The following is a 26,903-nucleotide window of genomic DNA, read 5'->3' on the forward strand; positions in this document are numbered from 1 at the left end:
GATTCACTTATGAACCCAAGAATAAATCAACAAATTGAAAGTTTAAATGGTAATTTCGTACCAATATTAACTAAGTTATGAGTAACTGGACTGCAAAGTTCACTATTTACAGAAATATAATACGTGCACAATCGACATTGCAGTGATTTGTAGAGTCACCCTTAGTTCCTGTGGATGCCCCCCCCTCCCCAAACCAGCTGTCAGCCAATCAGAGACTAGGCCTTTCTGTTTTCAAAAGGGGTCTCGCATATATAAGGTAAGCAAATTGATATTTATAAGCAGGGCGGTCAGGAACTAAGGGTGACGGTTAAAAGAGCAGGGTACATCCAGACAGGCGGTTTGGCTGTTGGATGTCCCTGCGTAGGAAAATGTTCATCATTAGCCTGTGGAAGGTGACAGACAGTCACTGAAACATCAGCAATGATTGTTGCACAATAAAGTTCTATCTTCTTCCCTGTATATAAGCCATGTACATGACTTACGTTTACAGCTTGTGCCGTCATCAGCCAGCATGCCATGTCCACAGCGACATTTCCTCTTGTTGTTCCCCACATACAGACACAGCTGTTCACATCCACCATTCTCCACAATCTTACCATCTGCACCAGTGTGGGGGCCACAGATGTTGGTACCTACATGGAAACATACAAATTCTTAAGGTATCCCAAACAACTAATGATCAGTGTTAAAGAAAACAACCATAACACAGATCTTAACTTGCAGATATGGATCAGAACTGTAAAGTACTCCTAAAGCATAAACCAAATACACAGCCACAATAAAACTGTACATAACCTTCTTGGCTAGGATATAACAATCTTTTGATTTGTTAAGATGGTCTTTAACAAGTCATTCATTCTACCATTGCACGATTACAAAGTTTTAGATGGTGTAACAGAAATAAACATGAAAAAAAGGAAGATAAAGATTTGCCATCTTTTATTGGCAAGCTGAAAAACATGATTTTGAGATAACAATACTTTCAAAATTCATATTCTCTTTCCCCCTTCTACATCTACAGTATGTTACATAATCATTGAATACAAAATCACAAAAGTCTACCATTTTGTCTCTGTTGAGAGAAGACAGCTATATCCTTGAGCTGAATGCCCAGGTTGTCCCTAAGTGTACGCTGGTTGATTGTGGCATTGTCCTTGTTTCCCATCATTATCACACCACTCTTATGGGTCCTGCAAAAATATTTGTAAATTGTTATTATTTGGACTGATCACTTTTTTGACATCCACTTTAATTTTACTCGCTGACAAAATTGGTAATTGTTTGGTATAAAAAATTCCAACACTGATTGCACTGAAAGGATCGTCACTACAACATACACACATGTAGTACCCAGAAATGTATTAACTCTACAAATCAGTTGCAGAAATAAGGCTTTACAAAAAAGGAAAAGAAAGGGAAAAGAAATAACCTTGTCTAGGCAGATTAGAACAAGTGTGTATCTAATTTAGTATACTGTCTTTTACTAAACCACTAGATGTAACAAAAGTGAACATGCATAGCACATGAATCACAGTATACACGAGCATATGTCTTCAGCATACAGTGGAAACTTTAACAACTGTTGACAATGGATAGTGGGACTGGCAAAACAAACTGCTTTCAGGTACCCTTCTCTCACTGGTTCTATCAAGATCATTTACCAACTGTGCACAACACTTAACAAGAAAGAAAGATTGAATATTACACCATACCTATCTGTCCAGTAGATGTTGTCTCCATACAGACTGATAGCAAAGAGGTCCTGATTCTCAGTTGTCAAGATGTATCTATGATTGTTGCCGTCTATGCCTATCCGCTCGATACGGTTACTGTTAGCGTCCACCCAGTAGACCATGTTGGTTTGGTAGTCCACTGCCATCCCGTTTGGCCACTGGAGACCGGTGCCGTTGTAGAGGACGATTCGCTGTGAACCGTCCATGGCAGCTCGCTCGATCTTCTGCTGGGTACCCCAGTCGGACCAGAAGATGTAGCTGTGAAGACAACAAATTGTTTACTTGAGTTTAAGTCCTTCCCACACAGGATGGTACATAGGGTGGTGCCCATCTCTGTTTCAATCGACCTTGGGCCACACAATTCTCTTCCATCACTATAGCTGAGAGCTAGTCCACTGGTAGGAGAGTGCGTTCTGCTACCATACTCTTTAGTATGACTTGGCTGGGATAGAACTCACAAACTTCAGAATGCAAGAAAGAAATATTCTACGTACTCACTTTGCCATTTCAACCTTCTATAATTGTTTGGACGTATTCAAAAACCCAGTCTTAGTCTACACAGATATAGAAGCCAGAATAAAATTAAAATTGTTGGGTAAAATATGGGTAAAATTTTCAAGGGTCAACTTAATATATTTGTTGCTGCATGATTTTAAATTTTATTTTGAAGCATCTTTCTTGTGTAGTAGACACTGTTTGGTAAGCTAGCAAGTGGTGCTTTTTTTCTATCATCAAAAAACTTTGAAACTCCTGTCAGTCTTTTCCCCCCAGACTTTTACATGAGTGGTGCCAAGACATGTATTTCCATTTGTAAAATATCATAGGCATTTAGCACTTGTTTGGAAGTGTATCTGGAGCTTTTTATCTAATATCAATTAATCAATCCAAAAGCAGACCCAATAGGCCAAATTCCCAACTTGACCAGGATGGGATCCAAACAATCTTAACCTGTTTTCTCCCTTGTGTATCCAGATTATCTAATCGATCAACCAACTACAAACAACAGCTACACCTACCCTAGCATAGGGTGCACCACAATGTCCCGTGGTTTGTCCAGATCTGTAGAGACGATGACACGTCGGAAGGAACCATTCCAGCGAGCAACCTCAATCAGGTCAAACTGTTGGTCAGTCCAGTAGATGTTTTCTGCAAGGAAAAAATCAAGCAAGATCTTCATGTGGAAAAACACAAATTATGGTTAGTTTGAGATAATTTTCTAAGAATATATAATACAAATCAACAAAAGGTTGTTATCCACTGTGTCTAGAGTATGGTATTGGAAGGAAGAGCCCTTCCCTCCCCTTCCACTATCTTTTACCTCCACAACATCAGTTAATACACCTTTTTCTTTAGGATATGATTAGTCAGCAGTTTCAGATAGCATTAGCTATCTTTCACTAGTTACACTGAGCAGATCTGACACAAAGCAGGTTTAAATACAAACTATGGGTTGACTAACTATAAAACAAAGGATATAAAATCTGCTCTACAACAGATCTGCTCTGTGTCACTGAAGAAAGATAGTGGATGCTTCTAAAATCAAATTCAGTTGCTTCTCAGTGTGTGTAATCGGTATTAGGTGTAGACCAGATTTTGTTCTGCCAAAATAGCAGACAAAAAACAGCATTAGAATGTTCAAGGAGCTAAGAATTTTTCCGCTTCTTTAAAGAACTGTGTACTTACTGGCGACCCAGTCCACAGCCAGTCCCTCCACACGCCCCATGTCTGTGGTGATGATGGTGTCCTGCCAGGTCTGGTTACGGTTACTCACATGGATGGACTTCATGGCAGTGTCCACCCAGTAGATGGTGTCATTTTCTAAAAGGACAAAAATCATAAAATCTTCAATAAGTTCTTTTTCGTAATTTACAGGTTAGGCATCAACATTAAGGATCTACTTCTCTCACAAAATACTTCTATACACATTTGATAACCATTTCTCTTCAATGGAAAATAATCGCAATTTCAGCACCAAGGAAAGGCCCTATACCCTGTTCTGCAATAAGTTCTTGAAAATTGTGCTTGTTAGTGTCTTCATTTGATCATTTGGACCCTTGTAGTGCCTAGTGGCACATAAGGGCTGCATGTTTCCTTGCTTTTTCAGTACCAAGGTATAATTCTACAGGAAGGGTTGCTAGCCCTTCCTTTTCCACATTCTCGAGGAACCCTCTCGAACACAAGCCCCCCAATTCATGTCCCTTCCCTTATGAAAGGTGCAGCCCATACTGAGATGCCCTTCCCAGGCTTGAACCATGGTCTCTCAGTTACCAACTAATTGGAACCAGCAGCTCAACTATGAGGCTGCTACCCATGGAGCTACAGGGACATCCTGTTAGTGTCTTACTTTTCCTATACAGTTGGATCAGAGCTTACCACTAGAATGAGGTGATGTTGAAATTGGGCTGTGGGATGATGGCTTCTAGCTTCTCAAAAGTAAGTCAGGGGACTGTTTAATTACAGTTGAGGTAAACACATAAAAAGGAAACAAACATACCTGCAAGAAAGTCGATGGCTACAGCTAGAGCGCTGCCTCGGATGGGTGACAGGGCATCTGACTGTTCATTGGTCTGCTGAGGATCCAGCTGGATCCCTCGGATTTCTTCATGCACAGAGTACAGGATGAATTCACTCAATCCTGAAAGGAAGAAAAAAATAATTCAGTCGTGTCAACAAAAAAAAGTCCATTAAATTTAACTGTTGTACAGCCAAACCTGTCCAAGAAGACCAGACTGGGGACAAGTGGTCACTATAGACAGGATTCTTAATGCTTGTGTCAATTGGGAAAATATCTAAGGAATCACCAAAAATTACCTATGGGACGACCATACTAGCCAGGCTGTCCCTATGTGGAGGTTGTCACTTGTAGAGGTTTGACAGTATTCCAAAAGGGGATTGTTTTTCTACATGTGACGAGAGAGCTTGCTTGCATGTACCTTACACCAAAGCCCCTATCAAAGTGTTCCTTACCATTTACATCAAACATTCTGTTGCAAAAACAAATAAGCGCAATGCCATGTTGTAACACGTAGGACCATATAAGACTCTTTTTACCAGATAACTTTTAGCAACAGATGTAAGAAATACACAGGCTTTAGCTGTGAAAATAAGTTTAATGTAATACAAGGAATCACCATAAATTCTGGCAATGGTAATATATGGTCTAAACTAAAAACAGACGTGTGCCACAAGCACAGCTTCAACTAATCTCTACATACCAGTACACTTCATATTGTCAGGTTGGAGTTCATAGCCAGCTGTACAGCTACAGGTCCGCTTCACAGCACCAGCTGGCAAGCACAGCTGTTGACAGCCTCCATTGTTGGTAGAGCATGGGCTACTGCCACTGGGTCCTTTGGAAAAAGTAAAGTATTCAGTAGCATTGGTTATCTGTTCAATAGACCAATACTGACTGTCAATCACAATTAGCACTTCAACCAATGAGAGAGTGGCAATTAGCATGTTGTCCAGTGACAGTGGTAACATGTCAGTCAATTTATTCACAAGTTATATGATTCTATTTTCCACTTTTACATTTTGACAGAAGTGTGCAGTGCTAAGGGATTGGTCTATTACTCAATTCCTCTCATTCCATCCCTCACTCCCTGTACAATTTTACTGCCCAATGCCATGCATCTTCTTATACTTGTTAGTATCCATCTTAAATTTCTAAGGATTATTGGTCGATTGCACATGATACAAACTTGATGCCATCTTTCTTCTTACGAAAAGGTATGTTTTCGAGGAAACAATTCTGTGAAGCACGGCAATCTTTAGTTTTCGAAGCTTACCTGTTCTTGTCTGTACATCAGAGTCAAAGATCTTGATGTCCATGACCTTGGTAGTACGACCACGGAACACCTTCATGCCGCTACCATCAACCTTGCTGGCGACCATTATCTGATCCGAGGCATGATCTCCCCAGTACATCAGGTTACCTGTAGTCAACATTAGTAGGTTTGGAGACTGGCAAACACATGGCATGCAATGTCATTCAATACAGATAGGTGTCACTGCTACATTTGTAACAGATGATGTCCCATGCCTGCACTGCATAGTAGACCCAGTCAGAATTGGATAGAAGTTCAACACTAGACTGGGTCCAAAACTGATTTAACTGTTCAAAATATAAACTTAAGTCAAACCTACACCCATCACAAACAGAGAAATAATTTGAATGATTCATTTTTAGCAGTAATACACCAGTACACATTGTATTATCTCAATCATGGAGGAATTTCTACAGATTGTCTGATGATTGTACGTCTCCAAGCCCAATGCTATGATATTTTGGTAAAAAAATACACTCAGGTCTCTGCCTGCAATTTAGAAATCCAGACAGAGACGATCAGAAGAACCTAAAACTTTGGAGCTTGGTTAATCATTATCTGCTATTCCTCCATCATCAGAATTGTGTCATATGTTTTATCAGAAAGTTTGTATACAATAGATTAGAAAATACTGAGATGTAAAATACCTCCCACAGCTAGTGCATGTGGCCTGCTCATGTTCTGTTGTACAGCCCCAGCGATGGTCCTCATGTCAGTCCCATCCAGGTTACAGGAGGAGACAGTTCTGTTACTGTTGATCCAGTACAGTCTCTTCCCAACATGGTCCATTGCTAAGCCTTTAAAACAGTTTATACTCGTCATCTTAAAGCTGAAGTTGGAAACACAGTTTGAATACAAAATCCTTACTATATGTAGAACGTCCTCTATATAGTAACAATAATGATGCAATTATGTACAGGAAAATATGTGAAATGCTTAGTTTTGCAAACAAATAAAAACAGTTCATACTGGTCATATTAGATTTGAATTCAAATCTTACAATCTGTAAAGCCAACTATCCTTTCACTAAAACAGTATGGTTAATAATAGCCACTGAATTATAAACATTTACTGAAATAGGTTATAAAGCTCTATCTATGAAACCAAATTAGTAGCTAATGAATTGCTCATAGCGGTAAAGTCTTAGTGTTAGAATCTTCAATACTTTGTAAAGAATTAATGAAAAGAAGGATATGATGCAGAGGTAAGGATTCCTTAGAAGCAATGTTTGCATGTAAATATTTTCTGCATACTACGTCCCAAACTATATATACCTGAAATAGTTCAACTGGACTTACTCATTGTGGTGACGTTCTGTACGATTTGTGACACAGAACTGCCATCGGCATTCGCCCGTCCGATGTAAGGAACATCACCACCATCAGACCAGAAGATCAGACTACAGACAGAGACAAAATAAATTTTAAAAGTGGCTTTTTTGTGTGTTAAACTTGATAGTGACACAGCTAAGTTTTTCAAAGATAACTGACACACAATAAGTCACTTTCCAACTGTTATTGGAAGGGTTGGACATACATGCAGTCGATGTTTGGAATTAACTGCTCTTTTCCAGCTACACATACATTCCTGTAAGTTGACACATAAAAATTGAGTATCTGTATGTCTTCATTGAGGTACAAAAATGTATGTATTTGGTCCTCTTTCACTTACAGCAGGTACCACAAACCTGGAATGCTGTAAATACAGAAACTTTCCTGGTGGTTTCATGTTTGCAGTTTTTGTGGTGGCCGCTTCACCACAAACTCAAAACCACCGCGAACATTTTTCCATGGCAGTAAGAGACAACAGTACATGGTGCTACCGCGAACTTAAAATCACTGCGAAATGTCCCTTTTCCCGCTTCCGCGAAATTAAATCCCTGCGAACATATTTGCATTTACAGTAATTTGATAGTTGAAGCCATTAACAACAATCCTAACTTCCAGTCACAGCTTACATCGTGACTGAGGACAAAAGCTAGTTGATAATGTGATTTGGAGAAGCGAATAAAACAAAACTATTGTTTATCAAGCCACAATCATTCCTACCCTTCTGATGGATGTACAGCCATGTATCCAGGAGCAGTAAGTGACATGTTCAGTGTTCTCTTGAAGGACCCATCCAGCTGGGACACCACTATAGACTTCTTCTCCCCAAAGTTGGTAGTCCAGTACAGGTTTCTGGACAACCAGTCCACAGCTATGCCCACAGTGTTGGTCAAATCTACATGTGTGAAACATACAATTAGTGCAATGACTGACATACAAAATACAACTTTCACACATCTTTTCTTTCATATATTCAAAAGTTCCCCAAGACAATAAAGAAAAGCTGAAGAACCATTTAAACTTAAATTACAAAAAAATAAAATCATTTTGTTGTATGACAAAGAGGTAAATGTTTTTAATAAGACTAGAAAATATTTCAGAATAAATCATTGCATGAAACATGAGGGAATATACAGTCAAACCTGTCCTGAGCAACCACTCAAGGGACCAAGCAAAAATGGTTGCTGAGGACAGGTGGTTGCTCCCGACAAGTTGGTTGGTTGGCGAAAAAAAATGATACGGTTTGCATGACATAACGTTACACCTTTCATTTAGTTCCCAGAAAACATATCTATAAGAGATGCACACAGTTTTAAATCCCCATGCTGTTATGTAAACAAACTTCAAGAAACCATTGTTTAACAATCAGAGCTGAGTTTGTCTAACAATCAAACATGGTTTGTTTTGTAGTTGTCTGTTTCCTTGAACAGTCCAAACAAGTGTTTTCAATTTTTCTACCAGTATGTCTAAATTCTCACTGATAATCATTTTCCATTCTTGATATGATTGACTGATATTCACTTACATAAGGAAAAGAACTTAGAGGTCTCAAAGTCCAGGGTAACTGTGCCCACAAAATTCAGCATATAGAATGGCTGCTAGCTGCTGTCAATCAATTTTGGTTGGTACGGGCAGGTTGAATGTCCCTTGGGGACTGTAAAAAAGTGGTTGCTGGTTGGGGAAGACAGGTGGTTGCTTGGGAGGGGGTCTTAACTATATAAAAATGGATGGGACTGTTTCAATGTGTCCTCTGATGGCAGGTGGTTGGCTGCGCCAGGTGGTTGCTCCGACAGGTTTCACTGTAAATATACCACTCACATACTATAAAATTTAGGTCTCAAAACGGCAGTCCAAAACACTGAGGCATTTTTGGGGCAGACTTTTTAAAGCAATTTCTAGAATATTACATTGTTTACAGTAGATATCTTGCTAGAAAGTCAATCTTTTGGTTCTATAACCATGTAAAACAAAACAAAAATATCATGAATACAACAAGGCACTTCTTTTTAACATTATTACAAGACATTGTTCAAAGACATAATAAACTTTACACTGTTAGTCAAGATTCCCTACAGTCGGAATAGTTTTTGACTTTTAGATCATCCTGGTAAGAAAATAGCACAAGAGAAATTTAAAAGAATACCGGTACCTTGAGAAGTGACCAGGGTTTCCACATCAGAACCATTCAGGAATGCCCTCCTGACAGCAGGGAACCTCAGATCCACCCAGTAGATTCTCTCCTCTAGAGCATCAAAGTCCACCGCTGTGACGTTCCCAATGTGTGGGAGGGTCAGGGCTGACATCATGTTGTAGTAAGGTTTGAGGAGGTCCACACCGCGCACTTCTAACTGACGGGCATACAGGAGGAACTTGCCATCCACTGGGAGCGGAAAACATGTTAGAACAGTCAGTCCTAGAACTATCTTAAGATAAACCATGTTGCCATAAAGTGTAGTAGAAGCATCCTCATTTGAAAGCTTTAAAGAACACTTACACAATGCATAATTACATCAGAATCACTTTGCCGTCCACTTTGAGTGGAAAAACATGTTAGAACAGTCAGTCCTAGAGCTATCTTAGAAAGGAACTTGTTGCCATCAAGTATAGTAGGGGCATCTTTATTTGAAAGCTTTAAAGAACACCAACACAATGCACAACAATCACAATAGAATCAACTTGCCGTCCACTGTGAGTGGAAAAACATGTTGTAACAGTCAGTCCCACAGCTATCTTAGAATAGAACTTGTTGCCATAAAGTATAGTAGAGGCATCCTCATTTAAAAGGTTTAAACAACACTGTCTTACACAATGTGTGCAATTACATTAGAATCAAATCAAGAAGATGATACCAAAGCCAATCTCCACTTAGGCTACGATTATCTTCTTTTACCTTGGCTACACATACCTAGTGTCACAGTGACATTTTGTGGTGTAAATTGAGGGGAGTATGTGGTTTAACTGCAAGATATTTGGCCCAGAACCCGTAGGTCCTAGGTTTGAATCATGTCATTCTGCCAAATTTGTGCCCTTATAAGGGGCACTTTGTGTAACTTTCATCACTCCATTCAGGTGTACAAATGGGTACCTGACTACAGTTTTGTTCAGGTAAAAGACAGTGGAAGGAGAGGGATGGGCTCCACCTTCCAATACTGTACCCTAGACACAGTGGATAACTCTGCCACTACAGTTCCACTAAGGCTATGAGACTATTTTATATATCTTAAGATAATTTACACGAAAGTGCACTTACATTCACAAGTCTTGTTGTCAGCCTTCAGCTTGTAGCGTTGCGGACAGCGGCAGGCATACGCCCCATTGTACCCGATCAGACAGAGGTGGGAACAGTCGTTCTTTGTCTTGTTGGCACAGGGGTGGTTCACTATACATGTGGGGAGATGAGAGACAACTGTACTTAGACTACAGCTTTGAAAAAAAAAAGATCAACATCCTCTTATTTTTCTCTTGGCATAGACATAGAATTCAATCCTATGGCTTGCAGACTCACAATACATACTGCTTCAAAATGTAGTAATAATAATAAGATACTGTAACATTTTTTCTCTTATTTGGTTAGGCTTACTTTTTTATCAAAACTTCATTAAGGCCCCCTTTCCTCTAGATTTCAGAGACCATACATTGACCAAAATTGGTTTTGCATGACCCTTTATTTCAAGATTTGAATATGATGAAAGATATAAAATATATAAAAGGAAACCAAAAACACAGGAGGTAAAAAAATTATTCTTTCTTTTTATCTGTAAAATCTTTGATCGTTCAATGGTCACAGCATTCAGTGGAAAGGAAGTGCAATACAAACAGAAAAGACATTTTGAAAAAATTCATTCTTTCATGAAAACTTTGATACTCTAAAAGCTATACTTTCTCTTATTCTCACTCATTCACTCACTCCTTCCTTACTCACCAGAGGGTTGTCTGGTGGGGTGAACGACCTGTAGGTCAAACGGCTGTGTGCTTGTGCGCTGTAGGATAGTGAAGTTCCCACCGGTGTACTTGTTGGCCGAGGCGAGCATGTTGGTCCTCCAGTCTGTCCAGAACACCTGGGAAAAAGGTTTGTAAATACCTCAATGTTACACTAGGCTGTGCGTTTAGTCCTCCATTTTTGTACAGGGTGGTACATGTACATGTGTCATACATTGTACAAAGTCAGTGCTCAAAATACTTTTTTCAGCCAGGTTGCCCAGGTGGCAACCCGTGTCAAAAGCCAGGTTGCGCCATGAACATTTCAGGTTGCCAAAAGTTATAACTTCCTTCAAATCAGCTACTTTTTCATAATTCTTTCTTACAGTTACATGTAACATGTTTATCTTATCAAGAAATACATAGTATTACAAAAGCGTATGCACGTAGGTGGGGGAAAAGCGGTGATCTGCAAAATTTGAGATTGCGCACTGTGCTCCCTGGGTTTAAAATGGAGTTGCACCAAGCAAATTGTGGGTGCGTTTGCAAGTGCGCAAGTGGGTATTTCAAGCACTGAAAGTGTAAAAAAAATGAAACTTACAGTTATTTACATCAGTAGTCATACAAATACTCCTACAAGTACCACTGATCTAAGTAGAAAAGTTGGACTAAGATATAAAGTTGAACTGTCCCACCTTCTCAGCATACAGAGATATGGAGAAGGGATGGCTGAGGTGACGATGTCCCCACAGCACTTTCCTCACAGAACCTCCCTCATAGTCAGCTGAGGTGATGGAGTCAGACCTGGAAAACATCAGATAAAATATAGCACACTCAGTAACATGAAAAGTCCAGTAGTTAGTGACCCTGACTCTGAATGTAGAGTTCAGGTGTTTGAATCTCGCTCACTTTACATGGCCATTATTGATCACAGTCTTAAGTATGGGGCATTATGCCATGGTCCATTGTATATTGTGCTTGTCAAAAAAGAGTTAAGGGAATTTCTATAGTACAATGAACCTGTAAACACTGCACAAAGTCATCTTTGTCACTACTAGGGGAGGATTCCATATTCAGTGAGCTTAACTGGATTTTGAGATCACCTTCATTTTCTTTCACATTTTCATCACAATGTGAAAGTGACTTTGTGTCTATAGGATTGAGTCTTCCTTCGTGTTACAAAGGAAAACAATATCTTGCAATCCATTTGGACCTAACTTGCTATAAGATGCTATTTATGTTGACTGTTCACAAGTTGCTACATGAAAGACCGATTCTTCTGCATGTTATACAGTAGTTGCTTCTACTAAGTATTGACAATTATTTGAATGCTATCTGATTATCAAATGCATACTGCAATTGTTGTGAACACTCATATATATCAAGAAATTCCACTAACAAGATGACCATACTACAGCTTCCATTCTAATAACAGTAAAATGTCCGACTAACTTTGCGTCCACCCAAAAGATCCTGCTGTCCAGGTAGTCGACAGTCAGACCGTTTGGCCAGCCCCCATCGTTAGCCACCCAGTGGATCACACTCCGGTTCGTCCCACTCATGTCACACCTCTCTATACGAGCACGGTTAGACTGCCAGTCTGTCCAGAACAGGTACCTGTGGGGAAACAGTAGTGGAACAAACTCTCAAAAGCTGGAATTAGACTGTATATTCAGCACCAAGGACAGGATAATAGTCTAATACTCACCATGTATTCAGCACCAAGGCAGGGATAATGCATGTATGAGACTACATTAACTGAAAATCACCTATAGAGACCACTCTTAATACATATAAAAGATTGTCATAGTAAACAGGTGGACATTATTGACAGTATTCTTAGTGCTTCAGAAAATTGGGAAAATACTCTAACCTTATGTATGGTTAATGCATAGGCAAGTTGGCCTTGTAGTTAGGGTTGTTCATCGAAAATCTATCTACTCAGGGGAAATTGAGTTCTTAGCTTTGGTTTTTCCAATCTCTTTGTTTCTCTACTCAGAGTAAACACAAAATCCCATTGATTACTCCCCATCCAAGGGAATATCCCTAACCAACCAAGCTAATAACTCAATTTCGCCTGAGTAGTTAGAGATTTTCAATGAACAACCCTAACTACAAGGCCAACTTAGATGGGGGGTAATCAATGGGATTTTGTGTTTACTCTGAGTAGAGAAACAAAGAGATTGTAAAAGCAGGGGTCCTTTCCAGTGTGAGTAGATCAAAGATATTAGCCCTGTTTAACGCAGATTTTACCTACTATACAAACAGGTATGTTATAGCTAAAAATGGTTTACCTATGATGCGAAAGCAAAAAAATTTAGAGTCCATTTGTTCCGTAACCTACCCAACACGTGGATCCAGCGCAATGGCGCGAGGGCTCTCCATCTCCTCGGCGATGAGCGTGGTACGGTACATCCCGTTAAGTCGCGCCACTTCGATCTGGTCCAGGTTACTCTCCACCCAGTACATGTTCTTCCCTACCCAGTCCACAGCCAGACCCTCTGCTGTAGCCAAACCAGTCTGGACTACAGGGCGGATACTGGAGATACCTGAAACAATAATGTACGGTTACTCTCCACCCAGTACATGTTCTTCCCTACCCAGTCTACAGCCAGACCCTCTGCTGTAGCACAGGGCGAATACTGGAGATACCTGAAACAATAATGTACGGTTACTCTCCACCCAGTACATGTTCTTCCCTACCCAGTCTACAGCCAGACCCTCTGCTGTAGCCAAACCAGTCTGGACTACAGGGCGGATACTGGAGATACCTGAAACAATAATGTATGGTTACTCTCCACCCAGTACATGTTCTTCCCTACCCAGTCCACAGCCAGACCCTCTGCTGTAGCCAAACCAGTCTGGACTACAGGGCGAATACTGGAGATACCTGAAACAATAATGTACGGTTACTCTCCACCCAGTACATGTTCTTCCCTACCCAGTCCACAGCCAGACCCTCTGCTGTAGCCAAACCAGTCTGGACTACAGGGCGGATACTGGAGATACCTGAAACAATAATGTACGGTTACTCTCCACCCAGTACATGTTCTTCCCTACCCAGTCCACAGCCAAACCCTCTGCTGTAGCCAAACCAGTCTGGACTACAGGGCGGATACTGGAGATACCTGAAACAATAATGTACGGTTACTCTCCACCCAGTACATGTTCTTCCCTACCCAGTCTACAGCCAGACCCTCTGCTGTAGCCAAACCAGTCTGGACTACAGGGCGAATACTGGAGATACCTGAAACAATAGTCAGTGGTTGTAATCTTGAAGAAAGTAATGTATGTTCTTACCACTGTTACCGTCTTTTTAAAATAGTAATTATCAGGAAAAGAAAGGAATTTCAAGTCTGTTTAAGTGGCATTTTAGATAGGTCACCCAAGATTATACCAACATTAACACACCAGGTACAGTCACATACAAAGCATGCAGGGTTGGACAAGTCTACTAGCCCGACTGTTCCGGCAAGCGTAAGTACAGATCGGGCAAGTGCTTGTCCTACCCCATTTGTGCGATCAGGCAAGTAAGATTCTTCCTGTAAGTGAGATTTCTATATATCTATTAGTTTTTTGTAATGGAATCAAGCATTGTACAACACAGAAAAATAGAGCTGATGATAAAATAATTCTATTGTTGGAAGCGAAGATACATACTTTTAGAAAAATGTTTTTAAAATTTTGGACAAGTGAAATGTTGCAACCAGCACATCCGAATAATGAAATGTTGGTCTGGCCAAGTAAATTTTCTATGTACTTGCCCGATAGAATGAGTGAAGTTAAGAAAACTTGTCCAACCCTGGTGTGGAAATTTCAATGTGGAAGAAAGCGGCATTATTTGATGATGACACTTAAGCATCTTGTTCATGCATTGGATCAATTTACAAAGAAGACAAAGTGTATACACCAAGCTTAACTCACAGAAATGTACACATCCTATCTTCATAGATAAAACAACAGTTTCCTCACCTCCTGTTGAGCTCATGTTTCCTTTAAAGATCTTATCCTCCACCACGTCTGTCCAGAACAGGGAGTTCGTGGACAGGTCGTAGTCGATGGCTATCGTGTTCCGCAGGCCAGGTACCAGCACGCGGTACTGGAAGTCCTTAGATGACAGGTCGATACGCCGCAGCTCATGGCGGTTGGAGAAAACAACGTAGGGAGTGGCAGGATCTGAGGGTGAATAGGAAATAAATAAGGATACTTCCCATGCCTCTATCTTTTAAAAGAGAATCTTTTTAACAAAAAAAAATCTTTTTCTTGCGATGAGCATTTCATAGTACAAAATACGTATTGGTTACCAGACAAACTCGCTAGGGATAGATTTACATTGAAAAGATAGATGAAAAAAATAGAAATCAAAACTGGAAATTCTGCTTCAGTACACTTGAAAACTGCCAAGGGGCCCCAAATCTAATAAGTTCCAGATATTATCACAACCTACCAACACAACGAATCTGAAACCAAACCATCTAGCTATTGTTGAGTTACTGTAAATGCAGAAATGTTTGCTGTAGTTTTATGTTCATGGTTTTCGCAGCGGCCACTTCAATGCAAACTTAAAACCACCATGAACATTTTTCCATTATAGTATGTCACTACTATGGCACTCCATTTTACCACTACCATGAAATGAAATACACGGGAACTTAAATGCATTTACAGTATGCTGGTGACCAACAGACACAATGGCACACAAACACTGACTAACACTTTTTACAAAGGTAACAATGAAGACAGTGTACCAGTACTCCTGCAGGTATACTCATCAGGTTCCAGCTCCCATCCCTGCTGACACTCACAGCGGTAAGACTTCCCCACCGGTGTACAAATCTGACTACAGATGCCCAGCTGCTCACACCACTTCACCTCCTCACACGTCTTATTATCCGCGCCAAGCCGTAAATCATCCGGACACAGACACACCACTCCCATTGGCCATGGCTGACATATATGGCTACATCCGCCGTTCTTGATGTCGCAGTCGAGAATGTCACAGAGCTTCCCTTCGTCCGAGCCGTCGGGACAGTCGCGTTTCTTGTTGCAGAATTTCTCGGGGGTGAGACAGATGGAGGTGTCGTTGGCGCAGGTGCGGTTGGGAGGGTCGCAGGTGGATTTGCAGTCCCGCTCGTCCGAGCCGTCCTCGCAGTCTTCCTCCTGGTCACAGCGCCAGTCCAGGCTGATGCACTCACCGCTCTTTTTACAGGTGAACTCTTGTTCCGGATCGCACGGACGTTCACTTCCTGAAAAGACGACACCATGATTTTGAGACAATTTTCTGATTTAAAGATGGGGTTGCTGAGATGTCGGATTTAGACCATTTTATTTCTCCTTTTTTTTCTAATTCCTGTGCAACAAAATCTCCACCAGGATTAAAAGGGAGTTACCAGAAAATAAAAAAGCATACCCCTATTCCTACAGTCCAGGTCATCAGTTCTGAATCTAGATCTGGGGAGAATCTGACCTCAAATGTTTGATTGATACAGGGGTTCTTCTGAGAGAAAAAATTGCATGAAGGCACAAGAGTGTGGATTTTTCCCTTTCACGGTGTGGAATTTTAGAGAACTTGGAGTCAATATGGTGCTGTATTCTAAGGCTTCCTGAGGGGAAAAATACTGTCAGAGAGGTCAAAGTTGAAGACAGTGGCCACATGTGACCTACCAGCATCCCTAGTCAATCTGGATTTTATACTTGTCAGAGAATCTGCTCCCCATGGGTAAGGGGACACATGATAGAGCACCCCTCTTTAGAAAGATAACTTCTACCAAACAATATGATTCCCAATTGCCTTAATGAATTAGAATGAGTTGTGCCAAACCCTACCTGTACAGTTGAACTCATCAGACTTGTCCATACAGTCCTCATCCTTGTCACACCTCCACCTGGCCAGGATACACTGTCCACTGTGGCACTGGAACTCATCTTCATCACAGGAGGCAGGGGAGTTGGTACTGGCTGCAGGAGGAAAATAGAAAAGAGATGGCAAATGTATCTAAATCAACATTATGCAGCTTGAACTTTCAACACAAGATAAAGTGCATTGAAGTACACTGCAGTAAGAACAGTACGAAATTCAAAGTATTAGTTGTTTTGGAACAAATCTGACAATTTTTTGGCTACCTACACAGATGAAGATTACTGTTAATCTTGCATTGAAATACTTAAAAGGAACCTCTATCAATGCTATATACTAAAATTGATGTGCAGCTTATTAGAGTTCAAGGTACCTGCCTTTGGAAACTTTCCTAGCTCTTACCAGCAAATAAAATAAATAGTGAACCATGGTTTAATACTGTTCTTTAATATGCCATTTTAAGGACTGAAGCCATTTACAATAGGCATACAAATGCTGTGAGATCAATATCAGTCAATATACCAGTTTTTTTTCAATATTTTAAAAATCCTTATCTTTATGCATATGAGCAAGTCGTACAATGTAAATGTAAATAGAAAACACATGACACAACTGACTACATTGGAACAGATTTATCTCACCACATGAATCGGGTTCATCGCTATGGTCCTGGCAGTCGTAGTCTCCGTCACAGACCCAGCGTTTGGAGATACAGCGTCCGGTGTCCAAACACTTGTGCTGCGTCTCGTTGTTACAGGAGTATGTACAGTCTTTCTCATCAGAGTTGTCCGTACAGTCGTTGTCTGAAAACAAGTTCAGAGAAGGTAAAGAGGTGCTCCCATAGCCTTTTTGAGGCCATAGGGGCAGTGGGCTGTTATTCACTGTGTCTAGGGCACAGTATTGGAAGGCGAATCCCAACCCTTCCTCACTGTACTGCCTTTTACCTCTCCAACCCTACAGCATCAGCAATAATAGTTAACAGTCCTATTGAAGAATTACAGTCTCTGACACACAATTAAAGTCACATCTGTAAACTGATACTGTTCTGCAAAGTTTTTTTCTGCGGATCTGCTTTTCTTCTGCAATGTGCATCAGTCTAGCATCTTCTGATTTTGTTCCCAAACTATAATATAAGCCAATTACTGACAGCAAAGATGGGGTCTTTTACAACTTTAAAATTCTTATTGGGTTGAACTAACTGATTGTGACTCCTACCTGTGTCACATCTCCAGCTGGGAGAGATACAGCGGCCGTTATCACACTGGAACTGGGTGGGGTCACAGCTGGGGTGTTCTGTGGGACAAACAAATGAAAAAAAATCAGACAATACCTTTCATGAACACTGCTTGAAATTAGCCACTTCAAGCCATTAGCATTAAGCATCATGTGCAGTAGTTTCTTGTCAAGTTTTTTTCTTTCTACAGCATTTGCCATATTATTCATATGCTGTTGTTTCAGTACCCTTGTCAAAGAGAATACACCCTTCTCTACATACTTACTGTACATGCAAACACATACACTACTGCAAGTCATACTACATTCGAACTACAATTTGACAGTAACAAACATCTTGTACATGTGTCCTTAAGACTTAAAAATCAGTAACTTTACAGAAGCTACAGAAGTAAAGCCATTGCTACAGGTATTACCAAATGAAATTACCAAAAAGGAAGCTAGGGTCCTTATTTTCTAAGCATAGCATACTCAACCAATTAGCAATGAGAAAATTATTATCCTTATAACCAATAAGAGAAACTTGTTTAAAACGAATGCAAAGTTGTTAACATGTCAAACTCAACCAAAATCCACACAAGTTATAAATAAACCCAACACCATGGCACCAAACCTTACAAAGCTACCACAAAGAAGAGGGTATAAAAAGTTAAACATCACATCAAAGATAACCACTATACACAACGGTGTCTACAGAGCACTCTTTAAAAACCCACCAAATCCTTCCAAGTCAGAAACCAAGCAGAAACACGGTGTTACAAAGGAGAGTTGTACACAACACAACCAATTCACCAAACCAGGAAAACTGTTGATCTAGTGTATACATTTTGAAAGTATGACTAAGTCTTGGTAGTCCAACACAGGTTTAAAATGATTTTATTTTTCTTCATTTTTTGAATGCATTTGTGTCTTTCACAACACAATAGTCAGAAGTGCCTCTATAATGAACCATTCAAAGTTTGTTTATGTTGTAATTGATATATAATACAGAACACAATATTTAAGATTTTTCAAATGACATTGAATTGAAAATTTGGTGTTGGAATACCTCCCATTTTACACCATTTATTTCTCAACTACTATTTGCAAGGGAATCTTCTAAAGTCTCTCCTATTAACATACTTATGTAATATATGGCTTGTTCTTAGGCCCCATTGAACACTATGTGCATGTACCGTGAACTGTAGTTTGAGACAGTTACTGATTTTTGGCGATGCCTCAGCGGCTAGCCTAATAATATAGTGTGCATTCGTGTGACAAGAATTCTTCACCTTTTCTTTGATTTTTCTACCTTTCATTTCTTCAGGTCATTCTCTAACTTAGTCTAAGACAAACTGTTGATAAGTTGACCCACTTAATTAACGAATAGTCCTGAAAATCTTCATTAATAAAAGCATACTTTGCACAATGGCTGAAGACCCAGCCATTAAAAAAAGACTTCTCCTCAGTTACCACTGTTGGCTCACCCATCATTTGACTCTTTTTTAAAAGCATTTTTTTTCTCTTTAATACAAGTACGTTTTCAAATTTTCTTTTTAAAACTTTGGTGAGAAAGTCTGTATATTACAATGAATCAACCGGTCTAAGACAAAGCCACATGCTACATAATGTACGACGGAGATACAGGGTTGCTAATAAGGGGAAAAACTCAGGAGAGTTAGTGAGAAAATAACACAAACTTATCCGATTCCTTCACCTTTGTATTCTGTAAGGGAACAAGACAGAAAAAGAGCATACAAGACTTAGTGTTGTTGGAATGTTCCACTGATGACACTCAGAGGGTAGACCAGGATGGATCACATTTTGTCTTCTCTATCGAAAAAAGTTTTTGCATTTTGGCACCACCCCCTTTGTGATCCATCTTAGTCCAGCCTTTAGGAGTCACAGTATGCGTGTATTACAATTCTATTCATGAATTATTACTATCAAAATGTGCTTTTAAGAATACATGTAAAATCTATTGTGTTTCAATCTTGTGTTTGAAATTGATCTTAATTAATGAATGAATGAATCTAACTACACTCTGTATCCCTAGCAGACTGCTTCAGAATCCTTCTCTTTTCTTCTAAGACTTGTAGTACAAAACCTCTATGTCTAATTCACGTGACAATGTATGATTCATTGTGAAATACGCAAGTAAAAGATGGGAAGAACCTCTCACAAACTTAGAATAGAGTTGAATGCTCTTAAGTACATGACTGTATAGTCTTTAGAGATACACAATTTCTTGCTGTCAGGTTTTATTCACCATCAAGCTTGTAAAGGCCTAAGGCCCAATCTACACACAGTTTTTACCGATATCTGTGGAGATGTCGGGAGAGATCTAGAACGTAGGGGGCCGGACACCCATGGTGCTTGCAGTCATAAACATATAGCGCGATTTTCCAAATGGCGTTACATGCTAATGAGCCTTCCCGAAGTTGGGAAGCATCTACACGCGTGCGAAGCTGTCGGGGACCCCTGCTAAGCTATCGGTAAGGTATCGTACAAATGGTCCGGACCTTTCGGGAGAAATTTTCGAGATCGGGAAAAACCATGTCTAGATCGTGCCTAACCCTTAGAAGGGCTAACTAATTTAGTTAGACCAAGTCCTTACATAACTAACATGACTTACCACAGGAAGTGGGTTCATCAGACCCATCTCCACAGTCATTGTCCCGATCACACACCCACATCTCGGGGATACAGCGGCTGCTGTTACAATGAAACTGGCCGGGACCACACGTCCGCTCTAGATAGAAGAGACAAGTCATTTTCAATCAGAACTAGGGGTGGGTACCGGTACAGAAAATTCAGGTCCAGGTCCGGTTCAGGTCCAAAGGATCAGGTCCAGGTCCGGACCTGAACCTGGACCTGATGCAGTATGACTCATACCAATGGTCCATTTCACTAAAAAGAAATCTGTTTGGTGGAGTATTAGACTTACACTGGCGTTTCAGAATCCTACAACGCTAACTACAACTGTACGATTGACTGTAAGCCTTGGTAGAAATTACTATAAACTCTACTCTACTTCACTCTTGTTATTTTCTTCCACCTGCAAGCGCCAAGACGTGTGAATGCCTGATAAAATAATCTGTTAATTTTCTAATCGGTCCAACATCCGGGCCACCTAATTTTTTTAGGTCCGGTTTTTCTGGACCGGTCCAATAAGAAAAACCGGTTTTGTACCGGTACGCTGTACCGATACCCAGCCCTAATCAGAACTACAACCTTGAAGTATATATAATGGACTAAGTAATAAATGAGGTTAAGGAAGTCCAACTGTCTAGTACAAGATATCTGTTTTAGAGAAAACATCTTGGCCAACTTTAATTCTTTGAAATTGTTCAGAATGGTGCAATAAAGAATACTTCAACATATACGAAGCAAGAACTGTACATATCACACCTGCACAGAAAGTAACCTCTTAAAAATGTAATATTTAAGGATTAATGACCTTACTGAGATGTCATAATGCCTGATTCTTTGCTATGACTACCAAATAAAACCAGTTTGCATCGCTCACTCGGTGGTTTATTCGGTAGTTAACTTTAGAACTTGTTTTGGTCATTTTTCACAGGACAGAAATTATACTAGTTGATACAACACCAATAAGTGATAGTGCTTATCATAAAAAGTGTTGATGTACGTTGTACCACATCTCATTTTTGTATTGGCTATTTTAATGGATGAAATGAAGTGAGTATATTCCATTGACTGAGAAAAGTAGCACTCACCATTACAGCCGATTTCATCCTCCCCGGTCTCCCCACAGTCCTTGTCTCCATCACACACCCATCGGTCAGGGATACACCTGCTGCTGTTACACCTGAACTGGTTAGGCTGGCACGTGTGGCCCGCTGGAATGGAACAATCCAATACATTGTCATTCTGGTTGACTATAACCTCCTTTAATTGTGAAAGGTTAAAGTAGTAGCATAGCCTTGTAGAGGCCTTATTGGCACTTGGCTCTCACGCAACAGTCATATTTCCAAACCAGGACGTTTGCGTTCATGAAAAATAAAAATGTTTATCGAGAAATAACACAGTATGCTGACTCTAAACTCCTACAATTGTGAAAGGTATGGTAGTCCCATAGCCTTGTAAAGGCCTTATTGGCAGTTGGGCTCTCATGCAACGGCTACATTTTTAAACCAGAGCCCCGTCGGGATGTTTGCGTACACGAAAAATGTAGCAACTCTGTAGCTAGCAAGGGACCATTATGGCCATGAACAGCAAGAGTATATGTCAAACATACTACTGTACGATGTACTTACTGCATGCAGATGGTAGTTCATCAGAACCATCATGACAGTCCCTGTCCCCGTCACACTTCCACCGCTCAGGGATACACTGTCCACTGGCACACGCAAACTCTGTGGAGCTGCACTGGGGGGATGATGTGTAGTTGGCAATGTCTGTGAAAAAAAGTGTAAAATTAGAGTTTGCACAAATGTGAACTTCCTGTGTGAACATATATGTATGTATATTTGGGCTTGCTTGCCTTACGCTCATCCTTTGTGTGGATGCATAATATGTGTGTGGGAGGGTGGGTCTGTATGTGTGTTTCGAGCTTGGTGTTTCTATTTCCATTTCTAATTTCCCCACTGGTTTTCTGTTCATAGTTTTTGCAATGACCATAAAAAAAAGGCATAACCATAATTGTACACTAGCTTTTGGGCTGCTGGGAGGCTTGTACTTTTGTATGTTGTTGTTGTTGTGTGAATAAAGCAATCATCATTATTATCATCATAAATTCACAACCAGCATTTCCATTACCGTACAGTATTGCACCCTGACAACATAAACCAAGGCAAATATTCCATTTTCTCTATTACATCATTGCAAAAGGCATTTACAGTAAGTATACTACACATCTAAGAGACGGAGATGTTATGCTTGAAACATGGAGCATGGTACAAAGTTGGAATGGGTACAATGCTGCTCTATCCTTCTTTTTCTGTTTTGTATCCTTTCTTCTACAGTAATTGTTCTGTTCTATTCTATTCAGTTGTGTTATGTAGAACCTCACCTTCACAGTTCTTGCCATCCTGCATGACCTCCTGTCCATCAGGACAGCTGCACACAGCCCTGTTCCCAGGGGTGATCAGGCAGAGGGAGGGACACACGTTATCGTTGGAGGCACAGGCATTCGAACCTGGAACATTAAACAAAAACCTTTAAGTTCGCAAGACTATACAGTCCTAAAGACATACTTCTGGTAGTCATACAAAGGTACTGTAGTTGGGTTGGGTACCAGTAAAATGCAGGTCCGGTTCAGGTCCAGAGGATCAGGTCCAAGTCATGACCTTAAACTTATTCGTTATTGTTTGTGAAAACTTGTGAATGAGCATTACTCAAAACAATGGTCAAGAAAGGAATCTGTTTTGTGGAGTATCCAACTCCCACTGGTGTCTTAAAATCCTATCTTGTTGTGAACAATGCTTGACTGTAGAAACTAGATAGAAATGGTTACTATCAATTTTCTTCCAACAGTGACTGTTTACTAAAGGTAGAGAACGTACCTCCAAATTTTCCATGTCTATCATCTTGGACGCGGAGAATGGTCTAGTCTCGATCTCGCGAGAGAAACTACGCAAGCCTGGTCTAGTCTCGTATTCTTTAGCGAGATCGAGACTGGATCATTCTCCGCGTCCAAGATGTGCTGATAGGCATCAAAAATTTTGAGGTACATTCTCTACCTTTAATAAACAGTCACTGTTGGAAGAAAATTGATAGTAACTGTAAAAATATGTGACTGATGAACCTCTTCAACGATAGATAGAAATGACTATAAACTCTACTCTAGTTCGCCCTTGATATTTTCTTGAAACAGTAAGCACCAAAACATGTGAACACTTGCTGATATAATCTGATTTTTTTCAGGTCCATTTCGGTGACTGTCTGTCTCCTTCCTCAGGGCAATTCTGACTGGTTTACGGTATACTGCAACAACATGTGAACCAGTCAGAATTGTCCTGAAGAAGGTGACAGTCACCAAAACGTTGGTGTACTTAAAGCCGTGGTTGTGTAAAAAGAGTCTCTTTATTCACTGAACAATACAGATACAAATGGCTATAACTTGACAACTTACCAGTTTGAAGACTCTTACTGTAGACCCTGATCTCGAACAGTGGAGCCTGATCAGACTTGATGTGTGAGATGCTGTTGTTGTTGTTCAGGTCTAACATCTTGATCTCCCCCGTACGGAACTCAGTCCAGAAGATGTGATTCTCGTGCAGGGCCAGGCCAAATGGATGGATCAGTACGTCTCCTTTGTACACAACCTGAAAAAGGAAAATGGCAAAAATACCAAATAAATTTTTCATTCATGCCTTCTACAGTCGCTGGTGCAATGGCCGAGTGGGTAGAGTGTTCGCCTTGCATTTGGTAGGTCGTGAGTTCGATCCCCGGCCGAGTCATACTAAGGAAAATGGTACATGCTGCATTCTCTGCTTAGCACTCAGCACTAATGAGAAAGAGTATGGAAGTTATAAACACATCACTACCAGCAGACCAGCCCCCTGCTGTAGTGGCTTGCACATGTGTGGCCCAAGGGCTACTCGAAATGGAGATGGGCACAACCCCTAAGCTTCTACACAGATGTACGGGCAACTTTAAATTTTTTTAAACTTCTACAGTCAAAGCAACTACCTGTAAATAATTTAGGACAACCAGGCCATTGTGGTTTCTCTTTAAATTAGTGGTCCATTATATGATTTTTTCCAATGACCCCTCATTAAGAATCCTGTTTAAATCTGCTACTTGTCTATATACTGAGCACATGTTCTTGAAGTCCAGGAAGTGTCTTAAATTATCACTCAAGGTAGAAAATGTGACATGTATAAACAGTGCAAAAACAATAATGTTTTAATTGTGACGAGAATTCTAAAACCACTGTTGGACTGCAAGACATTCAGGTGACTAAGGACGCAAATTGTAGTATTGGTGGTAGTAGTAGTAGTGGTAGCGGTATCCAGTGTTTGATAATATACGGCTGCTAGGGCCCCTGATACAGGAGCCCTGTTAGTCTTGACAAGTGACCACCTCTACATTAGGACAACATTAACCTCGCCAATCTGACCACTTTTTGACAAGGACGCAAATTGTAGTAACGGTAGTAGTCGTAGCAGTAGTAGTGGTGGTATCCAGAATTTGATAAATATACTGCTGCTATGGTCCCTAACACAGGGGTGCGCACTAACTGTCAGCTAGTCTTCACAAGTAACCACCTCTACATATGGACCACTCGACCAATGTGGTCACTTTTCGGTGCTCCTTTTGACATTTTTCCCACGATTGACACTGGCACAGAGAAACCTGTCTGTAGTGACCTCTTGTCCAAAAAGACCATATTTCATCAATCCCTTGAGTGGTCATCTTGAACAGGTTTAAGTGAATATAAACCAGGGGTCTAGCCAGCGTCCGTTTTTCCGTCAATTGACGGAAATTTGCTGCGTCTGACGGACAAATTTTAAAACCAATCCGTCAACCTTGACGGACAAAAATCCTTGGTGGAAGCTACAGGCGGCTTGGGGACGCTGTCCACGGTCGGAAAAGCCACACACTGTTTGTTTTGCTATTGTTATGATTGTTGACAATGTGTGTCGGCACCCTTTCGCATACGATAATCTCATTAAAACCCGTTTTTCAAGGTCTCAGTTCAGTCCTTCTAATCAATTTTCGCGGTTTTCGCGACGATTGTAATTTGCTGACGGAAAAAAATTTCGAGCTGGCTAAAGCCCTGATATAAACTCAAACACACCTTAACATCTCCTTTAGTCAAGTCCACCATCATGATCTTGTCATAGAAGGCATCAGCCCAGTAGAGTTTGTTGCTGGAGTGGTCCAGGGCTAGACCATTCGGCCACAGGATGGTGGTCTTCTCCCTGTTCACAAGGTCCTTACGGTTGGTTCCGTCCATCCACGCCTGCTCGATCTTCGCAAACCTCTCGTCAGTGATGTCATCGACCCAGTCCGACCAGTACATCATTCTGTAAGATAAAGATGTAACTTTGAATTTCAGCTTGCCTTTTGGCCTAGTGGTTAGGGTTGTTGACTCGAAACTTGGAAGTACTGAGTTCGAATCCCGGACAGGACACAATGTTGTACCCTTGGGAAAGGCACTTTTCACCAATTTCTTCACTTGACTCAAGTGTAAATGAGTACCTAGCTTCAGTAAGGAACTGATCCCTTGGCTTAGGCCAAAGATGTATCAATGTTAAATAAAGGGAGCTACACCTCTTGCACATTTAAGAACTCACCAAACTTTTTGAAAAGAATAGGTGTCCTTCCCAGTATAAGTGAATCCAATAAATCTGTACGGATATACAGCTTGTACTCTTGTACTACAAATCTGGTGTGTTAGGCCATGACACAGCTAAGGCCTACTTCACATTTCCAAACAGGGGCCCAGCCAGGCAGCTTTCGGTTATGAAAAGTATGAAATTAGTATAATATAAAAGACAGCAAAGTATACAAGATGTAAAGAGAATAGTCGTGGACATTACTTGTGAATATTTTTACGTAATACTACTAGTGGACATATCTATTTTTTGTTTCCACAAACAGCCCGGCCGGCCCCCAGTTTGGAAATGTAACAATACAGGAAATACAAACAAACAAACAAACAAACATACCCAGAGGTGGGATCCACAACAATAGACCTGGGATGGGTCATGTTGCCAGAAATCAACGTCTTACGATGGGTCCCGTCAAGACGCGAAACGCTGATTGTGTTCAATCCGTCATCAGTCCAGTACAAGTTACCTCCGATCCAGTCCACGGCAACACCCTCACAGTTATTCAAACCTGAGAAATATGAATCATATCATCATGTCACTTGCTAAAGCACCTTCAATTTTAGTCTATATACTGGATCTTTAAAAAAAAAAAACCAAAACATTTCCTAGAATACTGAAATTAGTTAGCAAGGCAGAATGAGAAATAAGCAATCAGATATGTCAGAAAAAAAGTGACAAGGATTTTTCTTGCATAGAAATCGAGAAGCTGCTAAATGTTTGCT

The 26,903-nt window shown here is 40.5% G+C and overlaps 1 protein-coding gene across 1 annotated transcript in view; it reads right to left on the bottom strand.

The window, feature by feature from the left end:
• LOC118405902 (low-density lipoprotein receptor-related protein 1-like) overlaps nucleotides 1-26,903 on the bottom strand; it is a 128,174-nt gene that overhangs the window by 52,970 nt on the left and 48,301 nt on the right. The window contains exons 16-44 of the mRNA XM_035805731.1: nucleotides 26,518-26,689; nucleotides 25,644-25,872; nucleotides 23,973-24,165; nucleotides 22,911-23,036; nucleotides 22,156-22,296; nucleotides 21,616-21,738; nucleotides 20,511-20,627; nucleotides 17,879-17,956; nucleotides 17,305-17,466; nucleotides 16,633-16,767; nucleotides 15,555-16,052; nucleotides 14,779-14,982; nucleotides 13,151-13,355; nucleotides 12,259-12,423; nucleotides 11,502-11,610; nucleotides 10,811-10,946; nucleotides 10,139-10,267; nucleotides 9,038-9,268; nucleotides 7,609-7,783; nucleotides 6,859-6,959; nucleotides 6,208-6,357; nucleotides 5,522-5,668; nucleotides 4,949-5,083; nucleotides 4,228-4,368; nucleotides 3,417-3,551; nucleotides 2,750-2,879; nucleotides 1,713-1,991; nucleotides 1,063-1,190; nucleotides 483-632 (exon numbers count right to left, since the gene is read on the bottom strand). Coding sequence (XP_035661624.1) covers nucleotides 483-632; nucleotides 1,063-1,190; nucleotides 1,713-1,991; nucleotides 2,750-2,879; nucleotides 3,417-3,551; nucleotides 4,228-4,368; nucleotides 4,949-5,083; nucleotides 5,522-5,668; nucleotides 6,208-6,357; nucleotides 6,859-6,959; nucleotides 7,609-7,783; nucleotides 9,038-9,268; nucleotides 10,139-10,267; nucleotides 10,811-10,946; nucleotides 11,502-11,610; nucleotides 12,259-12,423; nucleotides 13,151-13,355; nucleotides 14,779-14,982; nucleotides 15,555-16,052; nucleotides 16,633-16,767; nucleotides 17,305-17,466; nucleotides 17,879-17,956; nucleotides 20,511-20,627; nucleotides 21,616-21,738; nucleotides 22,156-22,296; nucleotides 22,911-23,036; nucleotides 23,973-24,165; nucleotides 25,644-25,872; nucleotides 26,518-26,689 — 4,824 coding nt within the window. The remainder of the gene's footprint in view (nucleotides 1-482; nucleotides 633-1,062; nucleotides 1,191-1,712; nucleotides 1,992-2,749; nucleotides 2,880-3,416; nucleotides 3,552-4,227; nucleotides 4,369-4,948; nucleotides 5,084-5,521; nucleotides 5,669-6,207; nucleotides 6,358-6,858; nucleotides 6,960-7,608; nucleotides 7,784-9,037; nucleotides 9,269-10,138; nucleotides 10,268-10,810; nucleotides 10,947-11,501; nucleotides 11,611-12,258; nucleotides 12,424-13,150; nucleotides 13,356-14,778; nucleotides 14,983-15,554; nucleotides 16,053-16,632; nucleotides 16,768-17,304; nucleotides 17,467-17,878; nucleotides 17,957-20,510; nucleotides 20,628-21,615; nucleotides 21,739-22,155; nucleotides 22,297-22,910; nucleotides 23,037-23,972; nucleotides 24,166-25,643; nucleotides 25,873-26,517; nucleotides 26,690-26,903) is intronic.

This window comes from Branchiostoma floridae, chromosome 18, assembly GCF_000003815.2.
Source record: "Branchiostoma floridae strain S238N-H82 chromosome 18, Bfl_VNyyK, whole genome shotgun sequence".
Lineage (NCBI taxonomy): Eukaryota > Metazoa > Chordata > Leptocardii > Amphioxiformes > Branchiostomatidae > Branchiostoma > Branchiostoma floridae.